This window comes from Quercus robur, chromosome 2, assembly GCF_932294415.1.
Source record: "Quercus robur chromosome 2, dhQueRobu3.1, whole genome shotgun sequence".
In the NCBI taxonomy this organism is placed as follows: Eukaryota; Viridiplantae; Streptophyta; class Magnoliopsida; order Fagales; family Fagaceae; genus Quercus; species Quercus robur.
Window position 1 is genome coordinate 71432539 of NC_065535.1, and position 14763 is coordinate 71447301.

The following is a 14763-nucleotide window of genomic DNA, read 5'->3' on the forward strand; positions in this document are numbered from 1 at the left end:
GCCCGAATTTTCTTGATTTATCACGAGAAAGAGAGCTCTGGTGCGGGGGGAGGCCAAGAGAGAGAGGGAGATGTGTCAATAACTCAATACATGTTCAAAAATTGCTTTTTGTCGAAAGCCTATTGAGCTTTATGTAGGAGCTTTTAGGTGAATTTAGCTCAATTTTAGCTTAAAAAATTATTTGTTGAGCCTAGGGTAAGCTCTCAAAACGCCTCGCAGTTGTGATAGAGGTCTTAGAAAAGTAGAACCTCAAGCACAAGTGTAAATTGGTGCTATCAAATTATAGATCAGCAGGGGAGGCTAGCATGTCTTTCTGCAGGATTTGCACTTACAATCCCTGCAGACTCCTCTATCAAAACAGAGGAATGGGGGAGCTTTATGAAGCATTTTCAGGCTGAAGGTTCTCGACAGAAACAGGGTATTTTGTTCAATTTATTTTCATACTTAGCATGAATAACAACACTCCTTTGTGTGTACAGTACACCTCACAACAACCCAATGAAATGGCAAATCACACCATCGAAGGAACCATGCTGGTACCAGAAACAATGAGCATGTTATATAATATTCCTGAGTTTTTACATTTACACAATGACAGCGTCAAACAAATTTATCAGACCATAAAATATGGATATAATAACTATGACCATGCAGGTCACCGTATTACAAAGCAAATACATAAAAAACACTCGTTGAGTGGTGCTTCATGCTTGCCCTTTCTTTCCTACCAAAAACAAGAAAGAGAAACAAAAGGTTGTCAAAAAGTTTTAAGAGGGGTCTGGTTTAATTTTTAACCCTCAAGACCATCCAACAAAAGTCTTCCACACCCCCAGTCACCCTAGTTACAAGCCCTACTTCCACTTACAACACTAAGCCAAAGCAAAAACAACAGCGTTAGAAGACATGCTCAAACCATTTTAAAGTACCCCTCAAACTATTATTGTTCAAGGGGAACGATGGGCATCTTCATTAGCTGCACGGTACATGTCATCATCATCCTGAGGTATCATGCCTTCCTCTTCTTCTTCCCCAAAATAAGAAGAATGAGATCCATTGGCAAGTCCCCTATCATCCTTCCCACTACCTGAGGATCTTCCCCACCCTTGTGGTGAATCCTTGCGTTCCCTTGCATTCTCGCTATTATAAGGCGGCCCACGCTGGTGTTGAGGTGGTGAGGATGGCCGACTCCTTTCCATCATTGCTTGGTGAAAACTGCGTGGCGGGCTGCGCTCACGACTGCGGCTGCGCTCACGGTTCAAACCTTTATTGCGGTCACCCCAAGCAGGCCCCTTGGGGCTCCGGCTGCGACCTCTATCTTGTCCATAGTTATTTCCACGGTCAAACCTGTCTCAAACAGTAAAAAATCACACATTACTTCTCAAAATACTCTTTTTAGGGTGCAAACTACACATTATCATAGCTCTTGTTTTTTTCTTTGATAACTCAGACAATAATTCCTATTATTTGAAGTCCAACACACACAAAAATTATATATACAAATAAACAAGTGTTTGAAACAAAGTCCTGACTAAATGCTTCCCCAACCCACTATATATATATATAGAGAGAGAGAGAGAAACAAGCTTTTGAAATTAAAAGACCTAATTGAATTGGTTTTACTCCCCTCCAAAAAGCTGTGGCCACAATGACAAAGAAAAGAGGAAAACACTTCCACTGTGCAAAATGAAATCCAAAAATGCAGATAAAAAAAAATCAGGCAAAATTCCAATTTATGCATATTATACAAGTAAATATTAACAAATACAAAACCATGCAAAGAAATTGGTAGGCTGAAATAATAATTGGACCATGGTACAATGGGAGGACTTTATTCTCTAGAGGCACCAAACCCAATATATAAATTTAAATGCACCGATTAGTGGTTAAAAAAAGAATAAAAAAAAGCTCCATTACCTCTCACGGGACTCATTATCATATCCGCGACCTCTTCCACCATAACCCGAATCGTTACGTCCACCCCGACCCCCATCACGACCACCAAAACCAAAACCAGATCCAAAACCAGAACCAGAACCAGAACCAGAACCCCATCGTCTGGACCTGCCCATCATCCCACCACCACGAGAAGCCATATCACGAATTTCTGGAGGGACACGCTGATTTGCTCCTTCCAAAACTTTGATGAGATCTGAAGCATACTTGGCATCCTGGTCACCGAAGAATGTGTAAGCCAAACCAGTGGCACCTGCTCTCCCTGTCCTTCCAATCCTATGAACATAATCCTCCACTCCAGTAGGGAAATCATAGTTGATAACCACCCTGTGACAGAAATTATGACTAATCCTTAACATGATTTTTTACCTCAGGACACAATAATACAGGGAAAAGGAGGATACAGCCTTTTCTTTTCTGGTTTTTTATTAACTTAGAAGTTAAAAGCATTATAACATACTTCAAATAGTCGCTTCAACATACTACTATGAGTCACACACACACCAAAATAATAAATAAACAAACTACAAATATGTAATTCTCCTACTCTCTAAGTAATCAATGTCATGCAAAATGAATGTATATTCTCACTTCAATTTCCAACATAGCCAAAGTAGATGCTAGATACAAACAATTTTTGGGATGTAAGATATTTTACTCTTTGACAAGCTTTATCCATTTCAGTGCATTCATAATTAACTGAAATTTCATTCAGCTACAATTAAAACTTCAACCATGTAATGTGTTTTAAAAATTCCCAGGGGATGAGGGTTCATAAAAGACTTAAACCGATATCCATAATATGCAGTAGGTATTGTTTCAGGATAGATCATTGCCCCAAATTTTGATCCTTGGAAAATAATGTACCATAGAATGCAGTACCAAAACCTAGATAATGTGACTATAAAATAGATAGTCCCCAACCTGATGTCTTTGATATCCAGCCCTCGAGCTGCAACGTCAGTGGCTACAAGAACTGGAGATCTCCCAGTTCGGAACTGACTCAACACATGATCCCTCTCACCCTGTGATTTGTCTCCATGAATGGCAGCAGCACCAAAATGGCGAGTAAGGTTGCGGGCAAGTTGATCACACATCTTCTTGGTTGAACAAAAGATAATTATCTTTGATCCTGGTTCTTGAGATCGTAATATCTGCTCCAGTCGTCTGTGTTTCTCCATGGATGACAACACTTCAATATGCTGCAAGATGCCAATATAGAAATATCAAATAACCATAGCACAAATGACCATAAACTTTACCAAAACACATACATAATGAAGGATTAAACAAATAAAGAGATATTTCCACATATGCTTCACACTAAATTATGACAAGCAACAATACTAAAATATGTTTCATACCTGCGTGATGGACTTGTTTGCGACAAGCTCATCCACATTGCCAATGTTAACCTGAACAGGATTGACCAGCAGATCTGCAGCAATTTTCCGAACCTCCTTTGGCCATGTTGCTGTGTACATGAGGGTCTGGCGGCGAGCAGGCACCTCCTTTACAATCTTCCTTATCTGAGGTTCAAAACCCATGTCTAGCATGCGATCAGCCTCATCAAGCACAAGGTAAGAAACTTGATGAAGGCTAATTCTCTTCATCTCAAGAATATCATTCAAGCGGCCAGGAGTGGCAACCACTATATCTGCTCCTCTCTCTATTTCCCTTAACTGGGGTCCCTTTGGTGCTCCTCCGTACAAACACTAAAAACATAAACAAAAAATACCATCATTAATATCCATGTCATGTATAAGAAACAGCAAACAAACTATAAGAAACTTGCCCAATATTTAAAATATGGATAGAAGTACATGAACAATTTCACTTTCTAAACAGAAAAGATATATAATAATATATTTTTACAAATGTAATTGGAGAAACAGGTAATCTACCGTGCAAGAAATTCTTGATGACCTTCCGAACTTCACAGCTTCATCTTGTATCTGTGTTGCCAACTCCCTTGTTGGTGACAATACCAGCACAGTAGGACCTAATTGAGCGTCATTACGGGTGCGCTTCAGATGAATAAATCCTGGAATCAAGTAACCCAAGGTTTTCCCCGAACCAGTTTTGGCAATGGCCACTATGTCTCTACTTTGAATAGCAATCGGCCATGACTGTGCCTGAATTGGAGTTGGCGCAGAGAACCCAGCATTGTGTACCTGGAAAAAGCAAAAATCCAGCAACCCCTGTGAGAGAGGTACTGGCTTCAAGATTTCTGGTGGTTTTTTTTGAGCCTATAGAGGATTGGCTAATGGCAGAAGAAGCACCATCCCCCATATGCAGGCGGCCAATGCTTGCTGATGCAAGCTAGAGCAGGAGGCCTCTTCTTATGTTTGGACCGAGTGGCAGACTTAATCATCACCAACGGCAGTCCCGGCCACGAACTCCGGTGATTCGGAAAGCCCTTCCCAAAATTTGGTCCACCATAAAAGGGCGCTCCAAATTAATGGCAAGCCCCCCACAAAGAGGGCACACAGCGTACGACATTAGCTCCTCCCAGGAGCAAATATCGCACCTGCGACAAAAAGTACAGACGGCAAAAAATATTAACATGAGTCTGAAACTCAACATCGGACCTCCAGCAATCACAGACTTTGCACAAGAAACACTCAGGACATAGTTTAGCAAACTTACATGAAATCTTGGCAACCAGTATTACATAAGGACCAAAAAGAAAAAATAACAACACGACCAAAAGAGAAACAGAAGTCCATACCTCTCTAAGAAGCTCAGCTGGAAAGCCAGAAGCTTCAAATGAAATAAAAGGTGGAGGAACATTATCACCCTGAAAATAAATTAAGGAAAATTGATTGTCAACAATCATAAAAAGAACACATCAAACCATAAAATAGATGTAAAAATTATAAGCCTGTGTTTCTGAACATAATTTTTACATAATAAAACGAAAGAAAATACAACTACAAACACCCAAATGGTTCATTAACCCACAAGAAATAGTGTTGATAACAGTTAGCCTGCCCCACTTTTCACCATACAGCTGCTAATGAAAAGTGGAAACAATAATGGCATTACTTCAGTATAAGTGATATTAAATAATATAATTCAGGTATGTGAAACTTTGTTTGTGGAGGAAAAAGAGCATACAGCAGTTTGTTATGATTTAAAAAGTGCCAGCAACATAAATCCACACATATTTGGCCCAGCAACATAAATTCATTAACCCTAATATCTACTTTCCCCCTTCTCTTCAAGGCACAATAGAGGATAATCTACAATCACATCTTCTATGCCTCATAATCAAGACAAACAACTTAATATAAATAACTAACCATTATCTAACTCAAATTAAGTTTACAAATTCTGAAAATCTACAATGGATCCAGTAATCATTGAAAGGAGGACTCAATGTGGCAGACAGTTTTCAATTATCCAGTCAGATATAAGGTCAAGATCACTAAAATTTAAACATTAGTGTATCACACCCAGTGCATGAAGTTTTTCAATACTTACAGAAACAGTTATTTCATGCCGGCGACGGTAAGCCTCAGGGGACAAATCAGCTCCTACATCTGAAGCTCCATGTCCTCTTGTAGAAGATCCTCCATGTCCGGCACTGAGTGTGCCATTTGGACCGTTACTGGAATGCAAAGTTCCACTTCTTGCACTCTAATGCAAAATTATAGACATTTCATTAGACCCAATTGAAGAGTAATGGTACAGCAAACACGTAAATACATAATATATCCTCATAATAGTTTAATGGTGGGCAGGGGAACCTTCAGTCTGTCCCCTCATTCCTGTTTCAGATAAGTGTTACTGGTCATTTTGAATTTGATTTGTCCATATTTTAGGTTTCAGGTGTTAATCTATTCTTAGAATTTTATACTTTCATATGCAAAATGCAACATGGAACCATCTTTACATAATGTGAACAAGAAACATAGAGAATCTGAATCAAGGCACGTAATCAGACATCAATAAAAGATACAAATGTGTGGATTTGAAGCTCTTGACCAAAAGCAACAAAAGCTACAACTACGCTCATTTAATGTGATGCGACAAAAGCTACAACCATGATAGTTTTGATTATTGAAACTCAATGCCACACAATAAGCCCATTGCAAATTGTCTCTGCCAAACTCTTTATTTCTTGAAAGGAAAATATAATTTGCATACCATGGAATTAGCCCTGTGACTTCACCAACACTCCTTATTTTGGAGGATGTGCCATTCAGTCCAAGGACCATTGATTTCTATGGAACATCTTTCATTACTCAACAACACAAAAATAGATATAATCCAACTTTTTAGTAACTTTTTTTGATAATTCAATCGTTGGGGGAGGGGGATTTGAACCCTAGATGTCTCCATTGGAAACACCGAGAAGTGCTGACCAATTGAACTACAAGGCTCTTTGGCATATCATCCAACTTTTTAAAAACTAAGCAATAGATATCATCTATCCAGCATGCATCATATTACTAGAACTGCATCTATCACAAATAGGGTAAATCATATACAAACAAATTTTTTTTACAAGTAACCCAACAAATCTTCATGTATGTCCATGTGAGCTCCAACCTCTTAGAATGTGCAAGAGGGGATGCTGTCTTAACAGAATTTTTTAATTTCCAGACTCTACACCCACTAAAAGCATAAGTATAATTAAAAGAAAATCATATAAAATTAACACTGGGCACACCACATAACCATACATGAAACAAAGTTAGAATATGAGTGGAACGCAAACCTGCTGGCTCCTTGATCCAGCCTCAGGTTTTGACCCTCCATTGCTGCCTCTGGCATACTTATCATCATCATCAGGACTATAGCCGCGTCGCTGTCCTTGAGAAGATTGTTGAACTTGGACAGAAGAACTAGGCACTGAAGACTTTGGTGGGGCCGCCGAGTGTGCAGGCCTCTCATATTGCGTGACATTTGTCTCTGGATTCCAAAAGTAAAGGTACCCAGTTTTACCATCAACAAGGCCTCTCCACGGTCTGGGAAGCGTAGGGTCCTCTGGAGCATAACGTGGACCTGAGGAAGAGGCAGTCGCAGTGGCAGCCATTGCAAGGGAACAACCAAAACAATCCAACACAAACCTATTATACAAAACATGTTAACTTAAAAGACAAGCATTAAATCCCAATAGAAAAAAGAGAATCACACAAAAGAAACAGCACATAACCTCAAGAACACTAAACTAAATCTAATTCCCACTTGTCAGCAAGCTCAACAAATCAGCAGAAGCAAAGAAGCAAAAAAAACTACTCTAAAAATGAGATGGGTTTATTATAAAGATAAACACTTTCCCATTAAACCTAGAAACTGAGTCAACTAAGTTCTACTTTAGTATAATAATCTTCATTATCTGAGACCCCAAACAAAGAAAAAAAAAATGCTCTAACCCAACACAAAGAACAACAACACAAGATTAACAAAACCCAATAAATCTGAGCAAACCCTAGCTCAAAAAAACCACAAAAGAAAAAAAAAAGCCAGAGACTCACACAAATCCAAAACCCCAGATCCACAATCTTCCACTAACCCTAAAAAAAAAATTTTTTTTTTTTTTAATCTTAACTTGACAAAAAAAAAAATTTATATTCTCACAACTTCCCGTTTGGTTCCGGCGATCAAAATCCCAACATGCAAATAGATGACCTAGAAAATTAAACCCAAAAAAAAAAAGTTCATTTCCAAGTAACCATTAGAAAAAATTAACTAACCCAAAAAAAAAAAACCCTAGATGCAATTTTTTGTTTGTTTGGTTGGTTATGGGTCGCAGATATAGAAGAACGAGAAAATCGAATTTCAGATCTGAGAAATAGGGATTTGATGAAACGAAAAAGAAAAAGAAAAAGCGAAGTGCACCTGACGACGTCGTATAGAGAGGGAGAGAATATCTGTGATTTGGTTACAACGTTAAACAAACCCTTTTCCCCTTCTTTGTGAGAGAGAGAGAGAGAGAGAGAGAGAGAGTAATGCTCTACGCTTCCGAAGGGTAAGAAGCGTAGAATAAGTTTGGAGAAGCAAAATTAGTTGGATATTTATAGAATAATTTTTTAGACAATTTGACACTTTTTTCCTTTTTCTTTTTTCTTTTTTTGTGTGTGAAGGAAAGTGAGACTTGGCCACTTGACTTGAGTTTTGTTGGTATTGGTTAGCTTTGTGACTATAGTTTGGATGCTTTGGTTTTGGCCTTTTTTGACTATGGTTAAGTCATCATTGGTCCTTAGAAAATCAAAACATCAAGATACTAATAGCAATGGACCAATTGGGGTCTTTTTTTTGCTTTTTTTTTTTTTTTTTTTTCAACAATATTTGTGACATAAAGTTTTGGTAAAACTATATTGTACGAAGTTTGATGAGTTTTTCCTTTTGGTCAATTAAGTTTAAATCTTTTCATTTTAGTCTTGTTAATTCTGGCAATGTTGTCATTTTAGTCATTTCATCCATTGTTGTTTGTGTAAAATTTTACCTATCTTAAGACCATGTTGTTATAAATTATTTTTTAATGTTATAAACGTGAAAAGGTGTCGTTTAAAGAGAGTTGATGACATCTTTCAAACAGTGATGGACATTAGCACAAAACTGACCGTGTTTTCGAAGTTAACAAATTAAAATAACAAAATTTAAACTTGGTAGACTAAAATGACAGTGCACCAAACTTATAGGATGTATTTTTCTTTTTTTGTGCCTAAATTTTGTATTTTTTTCATACTTATTTAGTTGGCATGTTATAATATGTGCATACTACAAAAAATAGTATTAATAGAGACTTATGTGAAAATAATGTTAAACTAATTATAATTTATTATTCAGCAAATTATTGTGAAACAAAGTTTTTTTTTATCCTCTTTTTTTTTTTTTTTTTTTTTTTTTTGTAGATTCTAGTTAACTTAACTTATAGAGGCTTTTGTCATTAAGGAAAAGATTTGGAATTCAAACCCTATCTACACTAAAAATTAATTGATCTTTTGACATGATGATGAAAAGTAATCATACTTAGATTATACTATAATAGAATTTCTATATGGTAAAAAGAATTATTAAAAAAACAAAAAAGAGCAATCATTATAAATACTGTATCTATTGAAAAATCTCCTCTCTCTTTTTTCACTAGATAAAAGTAAAACATTCCTATTTTTGCTGCTTCTTTTTTCCACTTTTATTTTTAGTTTGGAAAACATAGACTAGAGTAGTGACAGGAAAAAATTAGGTAGGGGAAATAAAGTCATAGGCGTTAGAACCGTTCATGTAACCATTACTGACTCTTTGCATCTTTTTTTGGCAGCATTTTTTGGTTAATTGAGGAACGAGAAGAAATGGAAAGAGTAATAGGAACAAGAAATAAAAATCTGATGTTAGATTAGTTATGTTGGTCAGTGTGACAGTGAATACGTTCTAGGTTGATTTTTTTTCCCCTAAGTTGTTGTAACCTCTAAAATTTTATCTTAGATTTTAGCAATTTGAGACATTATTTTATTGGTGTTTTCCATCCACCCCAATGTATTTTGATTTATTTCTCTTCTAAGAGAGTGGGATTGGAAATATAAATGATTTGCATTTGACAAATTTATTTTACAACGAATAGCATGATTGTGTGTTTAGGAAATAAATAAATAAATTTCAAAATTTCTATAATATGGTGTTTTTATGAATATGTTCAAGGTTCAAAATCTCTTCTCTATTAAAAAAATGTATAATATATATACACACACTAGTCTCTAAGCACACGCATTGCACTTGCTCAAAGTCTCTTTTATTATTTTTTATTTTTTGTAAAAGTTAATAATTTGCATCTATTATAATTTAGAATTTTTTTTTCTCAAACAAATAAAAGTTACTAGCCTCATCACACATGCTCTGCACATGCAATGAGACTCTTTTTAGCCTTATCACACACGCTCTGCATATGCTACAAGGCTTTTTTTTTATTTTAAGTTTAACGTGATTTTTCAATTTGAATTTATCTACTATTAGTGAGGTTACACTAGAAGAGATTTTTAAGAAACTCAAATTTATGATTTGAAATAGAATAAACTGTTAAGTTTAATGTGTGCTAGTTTTTAGGGGGAAAAATGTTTTAAAGTTGTAAAAATGTTGTAGATATATCTTTTCTCATATTTAAATAGAGAGTATACTAATTTTAGAAAAAAAGTTTCTTTGATAGTTTTTTTTTTTTTTTTTTTTATTGAATTACAATTTTAACCTTATTTTTTATTTTTTAAGAGTAAGGATTATCCAATTAGATTAGGGATATTTTTTACATTTTTTAAAGCCATAACTAAAGTTTAGGTAGGAAAATAAGATGAACGTGAGAGGAAAGAAGGCTAAATTTTAGGAGTTCTCTTATTTTTATTTTTATTTTTAAAATTGGGGTTGTTTTACTTTTATTTGGATGAAAAAGGAATAAAAAATGCTAAATTTTAGGGAATAAAAATATGAATGTGAAGGAAAAAAAAATACTAAGGGTACGTTTGGTACACTGAATGGAGATTACGACAGGAATTATAATCTTTATTACTAGTAATAAAATGTGTTGTAATGTAATAGCTAAACCTATTTATTAGTTTGGTTATGAGTTATAACATTAGAATGAAACTTAACATTTATTTTAGGAAATATCTTACTCATACAATTATATCTCTTTAAAAATTATTATTTTTAAATTTAAGAGAGATATGTATTATTTTTTATGATTTTTTATTTTTATAATTGTTAGATGTATATGGAAAGTTTGTTTATTTGGAAATATATTAAGTTTTGAAATTATTGCACTTATTAAGGAATAACTAATACAACCTTTTAAAGAGGAATAGTTAGTCCTCATTTTGAAGAATAGCAATTCATAAAGAATGACTATTCCTTGTAATAAAAACATAACCAAACTAAAGAATAACTAAATCATAGGAATAACTATTACATTATAGCGCCTATTACAGTCTACTAAACATGCCCAAAATTTTAGGAGTTTTTTTTTTTTTTTTTTTGAATTCAAAATGAAATTTATTATTTGACATTTATGACCCTATTTCTAAGATAAGTTACCCTTAATTAATGAGGGTATTTTTGAATCACAAAAAAAAAATATAGTTGAGAATGTTCTTATAAATAGTATAGATATATAAAGATATATTAGTAAGATCACAAAGGCCACAAAATATTCAATTTATAATCTAATATCAAAAGGAAAAAGGAAAAATACTAAAAATAATATCAAAAGCAAAATGAATAACTGGCATTACTATGTATCTTCTTTCCTTTCTAGGAGAGAGTAAGCTGGAGGTGTAAATGCACAAAATTTTCGTACAAATGAATAGCATAATTGTGTATACTACACCCCCATAAGATGTATAACCAGTGTTTTCCATAGAGAGGTTCGATGTCCAAATCCTACTCACTTAAAAAATGCATTCAAAATATGGATTTGACTTATCTCCAGTACTTTTTTTAACTGAAATCTCTTATTGTTTTAATAAGAAACTGCCACATTATCTACTAACAAAATAAAAAGTGGAGATTAAAACCTATTACTACTTGCCATGTGTTAAGGGCCATTTGTGGAAGCCTAGGCAGACAGAAATAAAGCCTAATAATGAGGGCAACAAAGAATTGACAAAATAGATAGCAAAAACCCATTAGGCCCAAGCGGCAGGAATAATGGATCACAAGCCCAACAAATAAACAAATGGGTCTTGAAGAGGCAAGCGGGTTTAAAGAAGTCAGGAAATAAAGAAATAGCATCACATGGGCAGTGTATGAGGTAGAAAAGCGAGAAAGGGCCGCCATAGGCCCAAGGCAATGCAAACTAAGAGAGTAAGGGGTTTATGGCAGGCTCATGAACCCCAAGGATAAGAATAAGGTTATTGGGCCGGGGAAGCCCAATGAAGTTAGTAAAAAGTCCATGGGAGTGTGGAATTAGCAAACGGGCCGAGGAAACTCAAAGAAAGCAATCGGGCCGTGGATGCCCAAAGGAAAGCCTAAAGGGACATAGGAGCCCATAAGTAAAAGCAAAACAGTGCCCGTGACAAGCCACTAAGAAAAGGAATAAGCGGCTGGCCCAAAAGAAGTCCAGCAGGATTAAGTTATTACGGCAGGAATAACAGTTCAACGTTGCAGGAAATAAAGAAAATCAAGAGTGAACCAAGGAAATGTAAGGCCCATCACCAGACAAAGCCTAGCTTTTGAATGGAGCGGGAAACCAAAGAAAAGCCCACATAAAAGGTCAGAAAACACAGATGGGGAGTCTCCAGATCACGGCAAATGCATGAGCAACAGGCAGACTTTTGAACATATCTGAAAGGGAAGCACGCGCAAGGCCCAGGCACCACCAGCCTGTACCTAGCCAATATAGGACGTGGTGGGGCCATGGGCTAAAGGTAAAAGGTAAAGGGGGTATGGTTTGGTGGTGGGGAGAGGGGAAAAGATCTATTTTACGATTCCTGCCCAAGCCCTTTTAGGAGGTACGTCTTGCTGGGATGACAGACCACCCAAAAGAGGCAAGGTTGAGGGGGGAACCGTTGGGTGCATGCCTTGAGGGAAAGAGAGAGAAAGCATTTATGCCGTGGCAGGTAAGAGTGCTACGGTGAACTGAGGAACGAAACAAACCTGCCTTTGTCTGGCAAGGGTAAATATCACACAGACTTGGTGGTCGGCAAGTATGCCCAGACCAGACAAAGGTGGTTAAAGGACAAAGTGGTAAAACATTGGTCACGACAGGCACTATAAAAGGGCCCTTGCCGTGCCCTGAGGAAAGGACCGAAAAACAGAGTATTCACGGAGTAAAAAAGAAAAGCAAAGTAAAAGAAAAGAAAAAAGATAAGAAAGAAAATAAAGAAGAAAAGAGAGGAAAGTGAGGAAAAAAAAGAGATAGTTCAAGGGGCATGCACCAGTAGGTCGGTTTCCCTCTCTCCCCCTTCAAATCCTGCTCTCTTCCAAAACGTAACAAAGACTCCTTTTGGGCAATAACCATTCAGGTCCGACTCCCTCAAAGCCATTAATCCCCACGACAGGATCTTTTCTTGGGAGATTATTTGCATTAAGAAGAGGCGTTCTCCCCTCTTTGGTTTTGCTTCAGCAGACTAAACTTAAAACTTGATTTATGCCTATTCTTAATTAGTTCATATTATTTTCTGTCTCCTTTACTTTATCTGTGAATAACATTATCATGACTGTAATCATGCTTTATAAGTAGGGATTACATAGTCATTTATTTAAATAGTCAGAGTACTCTGTTTTAGCTATTATCATTATATCTGCTTGCCGTAACTCATCTGAAACAGTTTTGCTTGCCGTAAGCCTACTCCTGGCAGACAAGGCATAAGTTTGTGCACAAACCGGCCCAAGGTGAGTTACAATTGGACTGGCCCCAACTCCTTTACTCAGAAACATTCGGGCCCCATTACCGCAGGAGGCAGCCCAGCCCAACACACAATACACAAACAAGGCCCCTACACCATGGTACATTTAAAATAAAATGATATATTCAATTAAAAAAGTACTGGAGGTAAACCAAACCCTAAAAATACTATATAAAAATAATATTAGGGAATACTACCTAGATAACAAGGGCCACAAAAAACCCTGTTAGTGATCAATTTTGATTTCAAACTGACTTAGTAATTTTTTTTTTTTTTTTTTTGAGAAAGAAGTAATTTATGTAATTGATGCCATGTTTTGACGGCATAATAAATACTTTTTTTTTTTTTTTTTTTTTTTTTTTTTTTTTATGTTTAAAAGTTACACATTAGATTGTAAACACATATATATATATATTTTTTTTTGGGTAAGCTAAACACATATAATTTATACTATCCTAATGCCACTTTTATCAAAATGTCACACCATTGTTTCTAGAACACTTAGGTTATGCTTAGTTGGAACTTAGGAGGATAAAAATAAAAAAAGTTTAAAGATGGATAATAATCTTCTATTATATATACTTATTATAAAGTGAAAGATAAAAAAGTGGATAGGTAATTTTGTAATTTTATTTTAAATGTCAATTTCCATTCCATTTTTGAAGACAATTTCCATTCCATTTTGTTTAAATACTCCAGCCACTTTTTTTTCCCTCTTCCTATTCACCCCAACCAAATAATAAAAAATCACAATACTCCCCCTTTCCCATCCACTCACTTTCTTTCTTTTCTTTGCTTTTCCCTTTTTTATTTTTTAAATTAAAAAAAAAAATTGGTGAAGTTCTAATAACATTTTCTTTTTCCCCTTATAACAATGTTTGAAGGTCGTAGGTGAAGGCAATTCATGCTTTGTACCCTCAACAATTAATCGGTCTTCATGGTTGTTGTCTATCATGATTCTTGAACTACTAAGCATAATAGGCCCATTCACCATTATGAGTCAAATATAAATTGTACCCACAAATGTGCCAATAGAGGTAATTGTCCCAAATGATGATTGTCCACTTATTGCCAACATGTGAAAGAAATTGGAATCCATAATTTCTCAACTTTTTCATATCCTCTCAAGAGGGAAAGAGTAAAAAAAGAGTATATGATCAGCTCCCAACAAGTAACCTGACTCTCACTTCGTTTACCTTTGAGAGTTGTTTTATTTACCCCTTGCTGCCTGGCAAATCTAGACAAACAAGAAACAAACATGCTATGCAAAACAAATCTTGGGAACCATGGACTCTACTAAGGAACATTCTTTCATTAACTCCACTCTACCTTACCACAAAAAACGGGGACAATAATATCTGATAGTATCGGAGTATGAGATCAGCAGCACTTCTTTCTCATAGGATTTTATCAGCTTAGGCAGAATGCCGTGCTGAAATGCGATTGAGAAAATTTACGGACAATTCTA

General features: G+C 35.7%; 1 protein-coding gene across 1 annotated transcript; it reads right to left on the reverse strand.

Annotated features, from left to right (window-relative positions):
* Positions 1 to 534: 534 nt before the first annotated feature.
* Positions 535 to 7975, reverse strand: LOC126714845 (DEAD-box ATP-dependent RNA helicase 14-like). Its single transcript, XM_050415237.1, has 9 exons — positions 7804 to 7975; positions 6680 to 7031; positions 5440 to 5595; positions 4685 to 4753; positions 3858 to 4127; positions 3318 to 3668; positions 2878 to 3155; positions 1915 to 2280; positions 535 to 1344 (listed from the first exon to the last, which is right to left on the reverse strand). Exons 2-9 carry the CDS (start codon positions 6995 to 6997, stop codon positions 945 to 947), a joined length of 2208 nt encoding a protein of 735 aa, XP_050271194.1. The 5' UTR covers positions 6998 to 7031; positions 7804 to 7975; the 3' UTR covers positions 535 to 944.
* Positions 7976 to 14763: the final 6788 nt, after the last annotated feature.

Bases quoted from the DNA above. Each gene is read 5' to 3' on its own strand.
- LOC126714845 (XM_050415237.1), bottom strand. From the start codon at position 6,997: ATGGCTGCCACTGCGACTGCCTCTTCCTCAGGTCCACGTTATGCTCCA. The intron at 4,754-5,439 runs GTAAGTATTGAA...ATTTATTTTCAG, and splicing joins GGCATGAAATAACTGTTTCT to GGTGATAATGTTCCTCCACC. The intron at 2,281-2,877 runs GTTGGGGACTAT...TTTCTGTCACAG, and splicing joins CTGGATATCAAAGACATCAG to GGTGGTTATCAACTATGATT.